Source organism: Trachurus trachurus, assembly GCF_905171665.1.
Source record: "Trachurus trachurus genome assembly, chromosome: 24".
In the NCBI taxonomy this organism is placed as follows: Eukaryota; Metazoa; Chordata; class Actinopteri; order Carangiformes; family Carangidae; genus Trachurus; species Trachurus trachurus.
The window spans coordinates 2,588,133-2,602,611 of record NC_139910.1 but is presented as its reverse complement, the minus strand read 5'-3'; the positions used below and the strand labels follow the sequence as shown (position 1 = coordinate 2,602,611).

The 14,479-nt window shown below is 41.8% G+C and overlaps 2 protein-coding genes across 5 annotated transcripts in view; one reads left to right on the top strand and one right to left on the bottom strand.

Moving 5' to 3' along the window:
* Positions 1 to 14,479, top strand: part of LOC311007702 (protein CEBPZOS-like) — a 109,354-nt gene that overhangs the window by 50,235 nt on the left and 44,640 nt on the right. The window lies entirely within an intron of this gene.
* Positions 1 to 14,479, bottom strand: part of LOC311007025 (NLR family CARD domain-containing protein 3-like) — a gene marked incomplete at both ends in the record, with an annotated part of 39,607 nt that overhangs the window by 6,424 nt on the left and 18,704 nt on the right. Inside the window, 3 exons of the mRNA XM_084000107.1 lie at positions 3,271 to 3,370; positions 11,278 to 11,421; positions 11,564 to 11,610. Coding sequence (XP_083856233.1) covers positions 3,271 to 3,370; positions 11,278 to 11,421; positions 11,564 to 11,610 — 291 coding nt within the window. The remainder of the gene's footprint in view (positions 1 to 3,270; positions 3,371 to 11,277; positions 11,422 to 11,563; positions 11,611 to 14,479) is intronic.

Genomic DNA, 14,479 nt, shown 5'->3' with positions numbered 1-14,479 from the left:
GGAAAATGCATATCGCTGTTGATTTCAAGATGTAAAAGAAATACTGTTAACAGAAAAATAGCCTTTTAAGTTTTATTTTCTTGAAGGCATATGTATTCTGTTGTGACTGTGTGAAAAAAAGTAAAGATGAAAAAGATATCAGAGAAAAACTAGCTGTTAGGTTCTACTAATGCTGCATAGTTTAAAGAATCAATATGGACTTTAACTAAGGTTAAACTGTGCACTATGCAGGTTGGTTTTTTTTATGGTTGACTTCTGAGAGGAGACAACGGCGACTCGCGGTGGGTTCAGCGGGTGAGCGGCAGCCAGGCCGCTACTACAGCTGCAAGTGGAGCCACTCCGTGGATCGAGGAACAACAGGACAGCTTCAACTGGATTCCAGATAAGATTTGACAGACATAAAAGGGGGCCCCTACTAGTGTTGTCACGATACCAACATTTTGGTACCGGTATCGGTACCAACATGTTTTTCGATACTTTTCGATACTTTTCGGTACTTTTCCACATAAAAAGAGAACACAAAAAATGTCATTATTGGCTTTATTTTAATAGAAAAATGTTGGACCATAAAACAGTAAATCAGTAAACAGTTACTGCTGCTGCAGGATTAACATTCCATCTATATTAATCTGAACTCTTCCTAAATTAAAAAATGTCTGTTTAAAAATGAACATCAACTTGTTTTCTTTGCATTATTTGAGGTCTGAAAACACTGCATCTTTTTTTGTTATTTTGACCAGTTGTAATTTTTGGGAGAAATTGTTATCAGTAGTTTATAGAATGAAACACAAATGTTCATGTTACTCAAACATACACCTATTGTTTCCCATATGTAGACCAAATTGATTCTGTTCCCCCCACCCCCATCAACGCAATATTGTTCCGTTAATTCATCTCCGCGTAGCGCTGCTTCGCCGTGCTCACTCACTCACAGAGAGAGAGAGAGAGAGAGAGAGAGAGAGACAGAGAGAGAGAGAGAGAGAGAGAGAGAGAGAGAGACAGAGAGAGCATGCAGCCAGTGGTGATCCGCGGTAAAAACAAAACTTATTAACGAGGCTGTGGCGGCCGACTCTCTCTCGCGCGCGGCGCACAGACACAGACACACACACACACAAACACAGGCACATGGACAGGTGGCGCTGTAACGGTAATGATAAAAAGCACCTTGCTTCGTTTGTGACTCGCTCTCTCGCTCCTCGCGGCTCAAATTACAATGCGGCGACTTCACGCGGCGACGTCACCGCTGCTGGCGGCGCAGAATGAAAGTACCGGTCCCATCTAAGCGCAGTATGGTACCGTTTTAAATGCGTTAGTACCCCGGTACCAATCTAGTACCGGTATACCGTACAACCCTAGCCCCTACATAACTGAACTGAGACTGAACTAACCGAAAAGGAGACATTGAAACTTTTGACTTGACTAAACTGAACTTGAAAAGACTGGAACTGAACTGAAGAACTAATTTCCTTTTCTGAGGAAGATCCCACTTTATAGTGGAGGTGATTTTATTTAAGTTTATTATTTTCAGTACCCGGGTACAGTAATTTGCATTGGCCAATTGAATCATTGTGTTTTCTTTCTTATTTGTGATATCTTACAGAGCTCTGAGGTAAACAGGGGTACACTTAATTTCACTTGAACTTGGTCTACTGTATTTGGTTTTATCATTTTGTCAAAGCATAACATAGAGGTGAATTAGACCTTATTGAGAGAAGTGTTTCTATTTTCCATGGTGAATAAATGCACCCAGTTATTGTCTAAATCAGGGGTTTTCAAAGTGTGAGGCGCGCCTCCCTTGGGGGTCGCCAGAGAGTTTGAGGGGAGGCGCGACATGAGAAAGAGAAAAAAAGAAAAACTGAAAACATTCAAACAAAAGATGAGTTACATCATGTCACTTGCACATAGGGCTAAATTATTAATGTTTTTGCACTAGCCTATAGTTTGCAATATATTAGCCTATTATACTGCGATATGATAAAACACGATCTTGTAACACACAGACTGCGATTATGCTCGACTGTCAGGGAGCAGTCTCACCCCCGACGCGTCATAAACTGACGCTTGGTCAGGGCCCTTTCGCGTTGTGCACTGACGCCCAAGGTGCCCCAATGCAATCCCCTCCGCGGCGATATGTGACGCTCAGAGCGAGTGATCAGAGAGACTGTGTTGCAGGGAGAGCGGAGCTCAGCTGGCCTCGGCTGAATGTAGCACTAGTACGTCGGCCGTGGAACTATTCTGGTTAGAAAAAGAAGAGCGCCGTCAGGTGCTGCACAGCGTCAGGTATAACTTCATAACGCAGCTCAAAGCGACCCGGTGCCTCTCGCAGTGACCAAGCTCAGATAAACACATTGGATCAGCTGTAGCACCGCGTGTCCTCCCGCATAAAGCCGCAATATACCGCTCCTAAAAAAAAAAAAAAAAAGATGCACGTCGCGGCGGAGCTGAACAGCTGACATGTGGTACAGACGTACAGTGGAGACCTGTCACAGTGTCACCTGTGCATTGATATAAACTTCAACCTCAGACTGTCTGCTTCCCAGATGATCACACAGGGAGAGCATGAAGCTGCTTGTGTGATGAGTGTGTTACAGAGTTCTGTATCAATGTTTAGGTTTATTCGTCAGTGCTTTATGTTGTCATGATAATTAATATATGCTGAGAAACAAGTTTGTAAAGTAAACAAATCCTACAGGAAAGACCAATTTATTTTTAATGAATCAAATATTGTTTTGGTCATAGTAACTAATTCTCTTCTCTCTATTTTTTTTTTTTTTTTTGGGGGGGGGGGGGGGCACAGCTGTTTATTTTTCATTAAGGGGGGCTCACTCTCTCACACTTTGAAAACCCCTGGTCTAAATGTAACACTTGTGTTTTGCTTATTAATCCTCCAACTGAACTTAGAGCTTAGATATTGGTGTCATACTATTCCTCAGACTAACTACTCTTTCTATTAGTGTTACACAGAGATGATGTTCGGAAACTTGTGGATATCTTTACATTTTTTTTATATATGTATTTGTACCGTCCAGCAGAATTTAACTGTATATTTCTACAATCACAATAAAGCCTCTCTGCTCTGTTCTTCTGCTCTTGTTGTGAGACTGAAACAATATCTTGTTGATTTAAATTAGTTATTCACTTTTATTAGCACCAATAATAGTAGTAAAACAATAATGCACTAGCCTGTCACATAAAAACCTCATATCAGATACAGTAACAGCAGTATCTCCAGTGATCTGAGTCCTGGACAGTTAGAGATCCTCATCTCACCTTTGACCTCCGGTCTGGCTCTGTTCCCCACACAGAGTGGTTTCAGAGGGGGGGGCTCCCTCCTCTCTGTCCTCACACTGAGCCATAGCTGAGCCTCCACCTGCAGGGAGAGCTGCACTCAGTCAGAACAACACGGTTTACACACCTGTCCACCACAGTGTCATTCTGCTTTCAACCAGCAGGTGGTGCTGAAGGAAGGAAAGTTCAAATCCTTCTGACATCAAACTGTTCTTACTTGTATTAATGTATTTATCCTCATAAAATCATTCAAACTGGACTGGGAACATGAATCAGCTGAGTGGCAGAACAAAGACGACACTCACCAGGTGAATTCAGACCCACATCCAGTCAGAGTCGCTCTTCCTTCACCTGTAGAGGAAACACAGAGAGAAGCATCAGCATCAGTTTATAATCACTTCACAGTGAAGGTGCTGGCCCGTAGCCAAGGGGGATCGGAGCCACCACCACCACCCCGCCGCCGCCGCCGCAAATGCGGTGCTTGTCGTGTATTAGGCTCTCTAATAACTCTCTGATTGGTGTGGGATGCGTGTCCCCGTGTTGACTGGACTGCTGCTGAAGCAAACAGCCCAAAGCCTGTGAGTTCGAGACAATCATAGCGCAGTAGGGCGCCGCGCGAGTTGACTCTCTGCAACCTGCGGTGCGGTGTGTTGCGTCAGCAGCACTGACATGCTGCTCTAAAGTCCTGCTCCTGGCATCAAGCTGAACGGGCCTGAAACCGAACCCGGTCTGACCCTGGTGATGAAACCCGGACCCTGAATTAAGTTGGTCCGAACCCAGCCAAAAAAAGAGAGAGAGAGAGAGAGAAGCCAAGTAGGAGCGTGACCTGACCGAATTAATTTCTACACATTTTCGGACTGAACTGACGCGTCCGGTCCGTGAGAACTCAAATCTAGGTCCAAAAGGCCCATGCACCTGGTAGCCCAAAAGAACAGCCAGGCAGCCCAGTCCAGAGAGCAGAGGAGAGGGAGACAGCAACAGGTGTGTGTGTGCGTGCGTAGGTATGTGCATGCGTGCGAATGTGTGTGCATGTGCATGTGTGCGTGTGTTATACCTGCAACCTCCATATGGGAATGGGAGCCTCCTTTCATTTATAAATATCTGACAGTAGCTACAGCCATCATACAGATGAGAACAGGGCAGAAGTGGTGGTGGTGTGGTCTTAAAGAGGCTCATGGTGAAGCAGAGGAAACTGGCCTTGAAAGGCTGGTCCAGGTCAAAAGATTGAAAAAAAAACTAGTTTTGTTTTTTCTCACCAGCCACAGCTCCCCACTAGACCAGTGTCATACAGTCCAGCCATTATTGCCATTACAAAGATAGAAACCTCAGTCAGTAGCCTACCAATTTTTTTTTAATTTTTTATCTGAAGTGAATGTTGTCTTCCCATTATATTCTTCCCAGAGTAGGCTACACCTGATCTTAAAATCATAAACATTTTCTGGGGGGAGGATCCCCAAATGAGAGCTTTTTCATAACAATAATCATAATAATGTTTAATGTAGTTAAATGTATCTCTCTCTCTCTCTCTCTCTCTCTCTCTAAGACTTTTTTCTTAATGAAAAATGAATTACATGGTGAAATTGTTTTAAATGAGAGCAACAGTAAAGGATAGTGGAGGAAGAGAAACATGTGATGTCAAAGTGAAGTTATAATGGGGGAAAAAGAAGTGTGTGCCTTTATTATTAATATTATTATTTTTTTATTTTTTATTTTTATTTTTTGGGGAAAAAAGAACCCCCATCCCCTCCACAAGGCTGGCTACGGGCCTGAAGTGTAGTAGAAAACAGGGAACTGCAAGCAGGATATGAGAGAAAGAGTGAGAAAGAGAGAAAAGCAACAGAACTTACAGACTTTCCCTCAGGACTTTAACATGTGAGGATCTTCATCAGTTTCTCCATCAGTCAGTGACAGTCGACTGGTCTCTGAGCTGCTGTCAAACAGGAAGACTTTTCTTAGAAATTGTGTCACAACTGTGAACAGAGTGGGCGTTACTTTGTGGTTGACACAGCGGATGCTCAATTTAACTCAAGTGCAAAATGCAGCACGTCTCCGTCTCTGGACTGAGAACATGAATCAGCTGAGTGGTCGAACAAAGACGACACTCACCAGGTGAATTCAGACCCACATCCAGTCAGAGTCGCTCTTCCTTCACCTGTAGAGGAAACAGAGAGAAGCATCAGTCAGACAGTAAACACAACAGGAAAGACAGGAAGTAGAAAACAGGGTAGCCTACTGCAAACACGAAATGAGAGAAAGAGTGAGAAAGAGAGAAAAGCAACAGAACTTACAGACTTTCCCTCAGGACTTTAACATGTGAGGATCTTCATCAGTTTCTCCATCAGTCAGTGACAGTCGACTGGTCTCTGAGCTGCTGTCAAAGCAAAGTGAGGTGGAACAACACAACAGGAAGACTTTTCAGAGAAATCATGTGACTCAACTGTGAACAGAGTGGGCATAACTTGGTTGTGGCTAGATGACATACATGAGCTGCAGGAAGTGGCCCTCACCGAAAATGGTTGAGAACTCTCGACTGGTTAGGTTTAGTAAAACTGACATGTACAGGTGTAAAATAGGGGGGGGGGAGCAAAGCGTACAGTGGGTACAGAACGTTTTCAGACCCCTTTAAATTTTTCACTCTGTTTCATTGCAGCCATTTGCTAAAATCAAAAAAGTTCATTTCATTTCTCATTAATGTACACTCAGCACCCCATCTTGACAGAAAAAAACTGAAATGTAGAAATTTTTGCAAATTTATTAAAAAAAAGAAAAACTGAAATATCACAAGGTCATAAGTAACCCTTTGCTGTGACACTCATATTTAACTTGTATGCTGTCCATTTCTTCTGATCCTCCTTGAGATGGTTCTACTCCTTCATTGGAGGTTACAAAAGAATTTCTGCAGCACTCAAGGTTCCTAAGAGCACAGTGGCCTCCATAATCCTTAAATGGAAGAAGTTTGGGACGACCAGAACTCTTCCTAGACCTGGCCGTCCAGCCAAACTGAGCAATCGTGGGAGAAGAGCCTTGGTGAGAGAGGTAAAGAAGAACCCAAAGATCACTGTGGCTGAGCCAGAGATGCAGTGGGGAGATGGGAGAAAGTTCCAGATGGTCAACTATCACTGCAGCCCTCCACCAGTCGGGGCTTTATGGCAGAGTGGCCCGACAGAAGCCTCTCCTCAGTGCAAAACATATGAAAGCCTGCATAGAGTTTGTAAAAAAAACACATGAAGGACTCCCAGACTATGAGAAATAGAATTCTCTGGTCTGATGAGACGAAGATTGAACTTTTTGCCCTTAAAGCAGAAGTAAGTGGTCCGGTCGTTTTCGCTAATGCTGCGTTCCAGGCAGGCTTTTGAAATCGTAAATTACAGTTTCAAGTCACAACTTACGACTTTGTAGCGTTTCAGGCAACCCACTCGTGTTTTTCCGACCTGTTTTACCGGTGAAAGTCACTATAACGGCCACTCGTAACTTCCGACCGGTGAACTCGTACCAGATCGAACTGGTACCACTTCACGGTCGGAAAAATACGAGTTTCCTTGAACGCACCATAACAGTCCTCGTCCCTACGTCACCACATTCACGGCGTTCCTTGGCTGCACACACAGCCCTGCATGCCGTTCTCTCTCCTCATTGGATAAAAACTGTAGGATACGATAAATGTTTTCTCTTCGGCTCAGAGCAGAGCAGAGGGACTGACAGACCCGTGTTTCAGTCCAAACACTCTATGTAAGTGATTGCTGTCGGAAGATATAACTATTTAAGACTTATATTAACACAAATATATCACTTACTTCTGCTTTAATTCTAAGCGGTATGTGTGGAGAAAACCAGGCACTGCTCATCACCTGCCCAATACAAAGGGCTGCAGTGATAGTTGACTGTCTGGAACTTTCTCCCATCTCCCCACTGCATCTCTGGCTCAGCCACAGTGATCTTTGGGTTCTTCTTTACCTCTCTCACCAAGGCTCTTCTCCCACGATTGCTCAGTTTGGCTGGACGGCCAGGTCTAGGAAGAGTTCTGGTCGTCCCAAACTTCTTCCATTTAAGGATTATGGAGGCCACTGTGCTCTTACGAACCTTGAGTGCTGCAGAAATTCTTTTGTAACCTCCAATGAAAGAGTAGAACCATCTCAAGGAGGATCAGAAGAAATGGACAGCATGCAAGTTAAATGTGAGTGTCACAGCAAAGGGTTACTTATGACCATGTGATATTTCAGTTTTTCTTTTTTTAAATAAATTTGCAAACATTTCTACATTTTTGTTTTTTTCTGTCAAGATGGGGTGCTGAGTGTACATTAATGAGAAATGAAATGAACTTTTTTGATTTTAGCAAATGGCTGCAATGAAATAAAGAGTGAAAAATGTAAAGGGTTCTGAATACTCTCCGTACCCACTGTAAGTGAAGCCATTGGTTGGGTTTAGGCACAGATAAGTAAAGATTGCATGACGTCTCTTCCTGCAGCTCATGTACCCCATCTAGCCACAACCACGTGACTTTGTGGTTGACACAGCTGATGCTCAATTTAACTCAAGTGCAAAATGCAGCACGTCTCTGTCTGTCTCTCCTCAGGTGTTAAGTGAACGTGAGCTCAGATTATGGTCGATTCTTTCGCTCCATAGTCACTGTATAATAATAATGGTTTACATTTATATAGCACTTTTCTCATTTTATATGATGTGTTTTTTAAAAATCCAAGGTAATATATTTCCTTCTGTTTTACAATTTGTTTACATTGTGTAATGAAGTGATTTCCTGTTGTTGTTTTTTTTCTGTGTGGCTGCTCTCTGTCTTTGTGGTGATGTTTAATGTCACTTCCCATTTTGAACAGTTCCACGTTTTACTTCTTGATCACTGCAACACAACACACACACAACAATCAGCCACTGCCACTCAGCTCATCACAGGTGAAACTATTCACCTAAAAGCTGCTGGTACCACCAGAACCACTGATTTGTTTCATGACACTGATGCAGGGAAAGTGAACAGATGAAAAGTCCACTTCACTGACTGTCACAAAAATACCTTGTAAGAAGAGAAGCTCCAGTGGCTCCCCCTAGTGGACAAATTCAGAGTCAGAGGAAGGATCACCAGGGGCCGGTTGCACCAACTGTTCTTACAGTAAAGGAATAGTTCACCCTCATGCTGATGAATACTCCAGAGTAGTTTTTTATTCCTCGAAGTGCATCTGGAGACCTTGGAGGCCGGTTCGTCGTCCAACGAAAACTTTGTATGAGAGTTGTCAAGAGACATTCTTTTATTTTGTGTACTCAGTGGTTATGATACACACAACATAAGACTGTGTAATAATGTGAGTCGTAAGTGTAAAGGCCAGAAGCTCATGCTGTGTCATCACATTTTGTTTAAGCCACGCACAGTGTGTTGTCTTTCTGTACTGGGGAAGCTGGAAGTTAATTCCGCCATGACACAAGAAATACAGTATGTTAGTGTGTGCTAGTCTCGAATAAACATGCTTAAAGAAGCTAAAGAATATCTCTGCCTCCGTCGGCTTATTCTCCGAGTTCAGCGCGAGAGGTCCCTTGAGGTTATACTGCCACCTATGGGTGACCGTCTGCTACTACATATCACTACACAAACTGTTTCTATAGGAGGAGGAGGAGGAGGAGGAGGAGGAGGAGGAGGTTTGTGCTCTCCCACTGTGTGTTTACCTGCTGGTGAATGTGAAAGGACGTCAGGACAGTTCACACAGACGAGGTGGACCAACATGGACCACCATGCTCTCTGCACACACTCCTCCTCCTCCTCCTCCTCCTCCTCCTCCTCCTCCTCCTCCTCCTCCTCTGTGGACGTCAAACAACCCAGAATATTTCCTCCTTTGTCCGCAGCAGCTCAGCAGGTCTCAGACTGACACATCAGAAATGTTCCTTTTCCTTTTTGCAGCAGCAGCTTCGCTCAGTAAATGACTAAAGACTTTATAACTAAAACATGTTATTGATTAAAACATCTGTATACGAGTTACATGTCAGCGTTCATACTGGAATCCAACAAACTATGTATTAATTAGTGTTTCTGACTCATGTTTATACTGTTTATTACTGTAATGTTACTGAAGAACCTAAATGTTCTTATGAAGCTGCAGTGGATTTATCGTCTTCGAGGTCGTTCCAGTGTCACTTTTAATTAAACAGACAGGAACTGTGTCAGTCACATATAATAAACTTTACAGTTGGTCATAGTGAGGTCACAACCGGTAGATCTATAACTCCGCCCCCTTTTCTGTCTGCAGAGGAAACACAGAGAACAAAGACCAGACTCTTCAGACCTCAGCTTGTTTTATTATTATCATCAGTCAATCAGAGGTTTATAGTTGTACAGATTCTCAATGTTGATTTGTGTCATGATGTGTTTTATTGTTATATATGTTTTATGTTTTACGTAAAGTATAAATCATGTCTGTCTTATAATTTAAGTTGATGTGTAATTGGACTTATTTTGTCTTTATATATTTTAATATCTCATTTATTTAGTAATAATAAAAAAAAATTTAAACCTGAGACTGAATAAATCTGGTCAAAGGATCACATTACTTTATTGTTAATATGTTTAAAGCAACATTGGTCATGAAACTGTTCAGTCTTTTATGATGAATTTAATTACAATTTACAAACAATAAACATTTTATTCAGTTTAACCTGTAAAAGCTGAATAATCTTTATACTTAATGAGATCAGACTGATGTACCAACACTTTCATCTGAATCATCCCTTGATTTATTCTATTAATTGATTTGGATCCTCTTCCTCAGGGTCACATATTTCAACATAAAACTGAACAACAATTAAAAAATATAAAAATAAAAAATAGAAACCTTGAATCGAAGCACTGGGAATCAAACCTGTTCATATCAGTTAATTTCTACTAACATCACAATGTATCTTATTGATCCAAAGAAAAAGTCACGTTTAGTTTTAATATTCTTTACATTGATTAATCTAATGATTTAATGTTTCATTAACTCTCCTCCTCTGTGTATTTACACCTGAACTCTCCTCACCTGAAGCCTCGAGCTGTGTCTCGTTTCACCTGAACCACACTGACACCTGCAGGTGAGCTGCTGCCACTGCAGCGACAACCACCCACACACACACATGTGCTGTTTAGTTCATATCAACAAAACAGGGAATACATAAACACATTTATGAAATAATAACAGTGAAATCAGAATAGGAACTATTGAATGTTGATATTTTGACATCAGTAGTGAGCAGTTTTTGAAAACAGAGAATAAAGTTCATACATTCTTTGCATTATTTTAATCTGTGTATGTTTTAAATATAATCTGTGTTGTTTTACAGTTTTCCTCCATTGGTTTGGCTCATTTATTTATCAAAAAACATGGACAAACATCCAAACCACTTGGCAACTGTTCACAAGAGAATAGTATTTCTCATTTATTTCATCACATTGCAAATCTCTTAGTATATATTTGCAAATGATTAAGTAAAGGTTTCCAGAGTTACAAAAAAACATGAATGTGTTTTTAACATGATTGTGAACAGATTAAAATAGAAAGCAAAGTGAAACCTCGTCCACCACCAACATTTAAAGCACAGGACTGAAGCTGCTGTCACTTCCAGAGACTCTCCATCCTACACATCAACCAGAGACACTGAGGAACCAGGGCTGATCCAGAACCCAGGATACAGAGGTTGAGTGAAGGTGGTGTTGAAGGTGTGGAGGTGGATCAGTGAGTCAGAGGAGACACTGTAGAAGGACAGAGAGCCAGCAGGACAGTCCACATACACTGCTACTCTGTTGGAGACAGATGCCTGTTTGTCTGTTGTTGTGCCAGACAGAATAACCACCATCACCATCAGAGCAGACCAGACACCAGGACTGATCATTTCTTCCAAACCAACAGTCAACACTGTTTCCTTTCCTTCTGATTCCTCTGTAACTCACTGATATATGAACCCATCCTCTCCACTCCACCTCCCAGTAGCAGCGACCAGTCAGACCAGTTGAACACAGCAGCTGAGGCCACTCGTCGAATCTGTCCGGATGATCAGGATATGACTGATCCTCTGTCACACGTGTCACCGTCCTGTTGTTGTCAGACAGTTTGAGTTGTCTGTGCATTGTGTCCATGTCCACTTCCAGTTTACAGGCGTCTGATGGAGAGAACAAGACACAACACAGCTGCAGTTCATCATCTGATGGTTCATTGATTGATTATTGAATCAACATTGTATTTAAAGACAAACTGACAGAGAGCTGTTGTCTGATCATTAGTCACATTAAATCCACACTTACACTTCCTGACACCAGGTTTTAGCCTGTGCTCTCCACCACGGTCCAGCCTGGAGGAAGAAACACAGTCAGAGTGATTTTATATCTAAACTGTTCAACATGAAGCAGTTTGTCAGAAGAAGAAGAAAAAGAAGAATCACCACTGATCTTCTCTGTGTTTTCATTGATGTTCCTCAACAGAAGATGAATTGTAGGTCTCTAAAGTCGTCTCTTATAATTAAAGACCCACTCCCGTGAAAATCGTGTTTTTTGAGCTTTTCACATGTTCCTGTGGCATTTTTCTTGTGTTAGAGCACATATCAGCAGAAAAGGAAGTGCAAAATTGCATTTCTGAGTTTTTCTGCCTTCAAATTGCTGTGAACCAATGGCAGACTCAAACTGGCAGTTTCAGGGAGACTGGAGCTGACGTGTCACAGCTCCAGGGGAGGGCACTAGTGCTACAAGCTCCCGCCCCGCTCTGCATCTGGCTCAGAGGTGAAAGGCTTGGCAGCTAGGTGTAAGTGTCAAGGTATAACAGGTATAGCTCACCTGGTAGAGCAGCTTGTGCTGTGAGCAAGGACTATGTTCCAGTCTGGGATCGAATCCCAGTGTGGAGTTTTACGCTAAACGCGCTGAATCTGTAATTGTACAATGTCCAGCTGTCAGCAAGCGGGGGGTGGGGTGCGAGGAGGAGGCTGGGCGGGTGCAGAGCAGCGCAGTCTCCGCCCACCCTCCAGAGGTGCATTGCTAATGTGCATGGCTAATGAGCTGGTTTTAAAATGACCAAAAAGGGGGGAGTGGGACTTTAAGTGAATTTACATCCAAACCAGTGAAGTGTTGACTGACTGTTCACAGATCAGTTTAACAGCAGATTCTGTGTTTACTGTCATTTACAGAGCTGTGAAAAAGGATTTGCTCTGCTCCTGATTTCTTACTTTTTTGCATATTTGTCACACTTGTTTAAGATCATCAAACAAGTTTTAACATTAGACAATGATAACCCAAGTATGGAAGAGGATTACGGCCACTGCAAAAATAACTAGAAACAGCATTTCCTAACGGAAAATGCGTGTGAATGCTGAAAGCCATTGCTGAACCATGCTGAATTAGCAGAATAAATTGACAAAGACAAGCGAAATGACATGCAAGAAACATGTCTAAGGCAAGAATTGAAACCACAACTTCATGAGTGGTAACCTAACACACTAACCATATGGCCACAGAAGACCTGAGTTGCAATGAGCTTTATACGGTGAGGAATCAAGGACTGTCCAATGACAGCTGAATAGTTGGAATCAAAAGTAAAGCAATGATGTGACATGACTGAGGCAGGAATCGAACCCATGACCTCATGATCACTATACCTTTATTATGCCACTCAGCCACAGAGAGCACACTATTTTCAAGACTGTTGTCATTCATTGTAATGTGATGATGTGCTGCAAACTGTGGTACAGGTAATCAATGAGATAACAAACACCTGTAACCAATTGAAGGCGGGGGAAGGGAGGTGAATTCTGCCAGTGACGTCCAGTAGTGGGCAGCGCAGGACAAGAAATGATGGATACAAATCATTCAAGAGCTTTGCTTTGTCTCTGCTGCTTCATGGTTTTCAAAATTCCAGTGCATTTAAATCTTAGAGCAGTGCTATAAACAAGAAACATGTTAACACAAACCAAGATTAAAAGAGATAAAGAGAAAAGGAGGGGGCATATATGCATTATCAAGTTTGAAAATAAGCCAGACCAAGTGGTAGGCCTATTGGTTAAAGTTCAAAGAGACTGACACTCCATTGGTTGGAAAGCAGGAACCCTAACCACTGGACTTTTAAAACACTCCTGAGGAAGTAGAGGTTGAGACTTTCATCAATGTGAGCTTTTTCAATGATGCTTAAAAAAAAGAAGAAAAGAGTAGAAATGAGCCACAACAAGTAAGTAGAGGACTTTTTGTGACAATTTTTTGGTGAAATCAAACAAAGTATAATGCCCATTCCAGTGAATTACAAAGTTTGTCAGCGGGCAGAGCTTACATTTTTCTAGACTGGCCCAGGGGGAGTATAAGGAAGTACCGGGAGGTGGACTTTTTTCACCTCCAGGCGTCATAGAAAGGCCACGGGAACACATAGGACCGCTACAAAACCAGTAGAAAGTGGATTTTGCATAACCTCTTCATGCAGAGGCCATTTTTGGCAATTTCCGCCTGTTTTGTATCACTGCAATTAAAGCTTTATAACTACAGAAGTACTGATCCCACAACTATGGTTTATGGCTTAAATGAAAGACAACCTTTGTCCCTTTACATCTATATCTTAAAAATATTGAATTGTGTCATTCCATAAAAAATTGAGCTTCTGAAAATACAATTTTTTTTGGAAAAAAAAAAACGAGTTTGAAATTTTTGGTGAAAAGGTGATATTTCAAAATCCTAATTATAAAACAGGTTGAATTTTACATGGTTCACACATTCCCTGTCCACATATGTACCAAATTTTAGGTTGATATGTAAAACTACTGAGGCACTATAGAGTTTTTCCAAACAGTGTCCCTTGGCGATCTCCAGTGTGCCAAACCTGTCCAAAATTGTCCAATTTGGCTAAAATGCACACTGCAAGATTTTAGTGAGATTTTTTTTTCTCCAACAGATAACCTATTGGGGCCAATCACAAACTTGATGGCTTTTAGGAACACCAGTTACATAAGTAAAATGCCATTTGAAAATTTAATTTAGGGGGATGAATATTTAGTGTCCAAAACCCATCTAAACATGAATATGACCTAATTTCGCCTGTATTATATTGTTATTTTCCTTTATAACTCCAGAAGTAAACATCCCACAACCACCAGTGATGGCTTAAATTAACAAGGACATTTGAAATAGTTCATATATTGTCTTTTATTATTATTTTCATTATTACATTAAAACTGGGGCAGTAAACACACA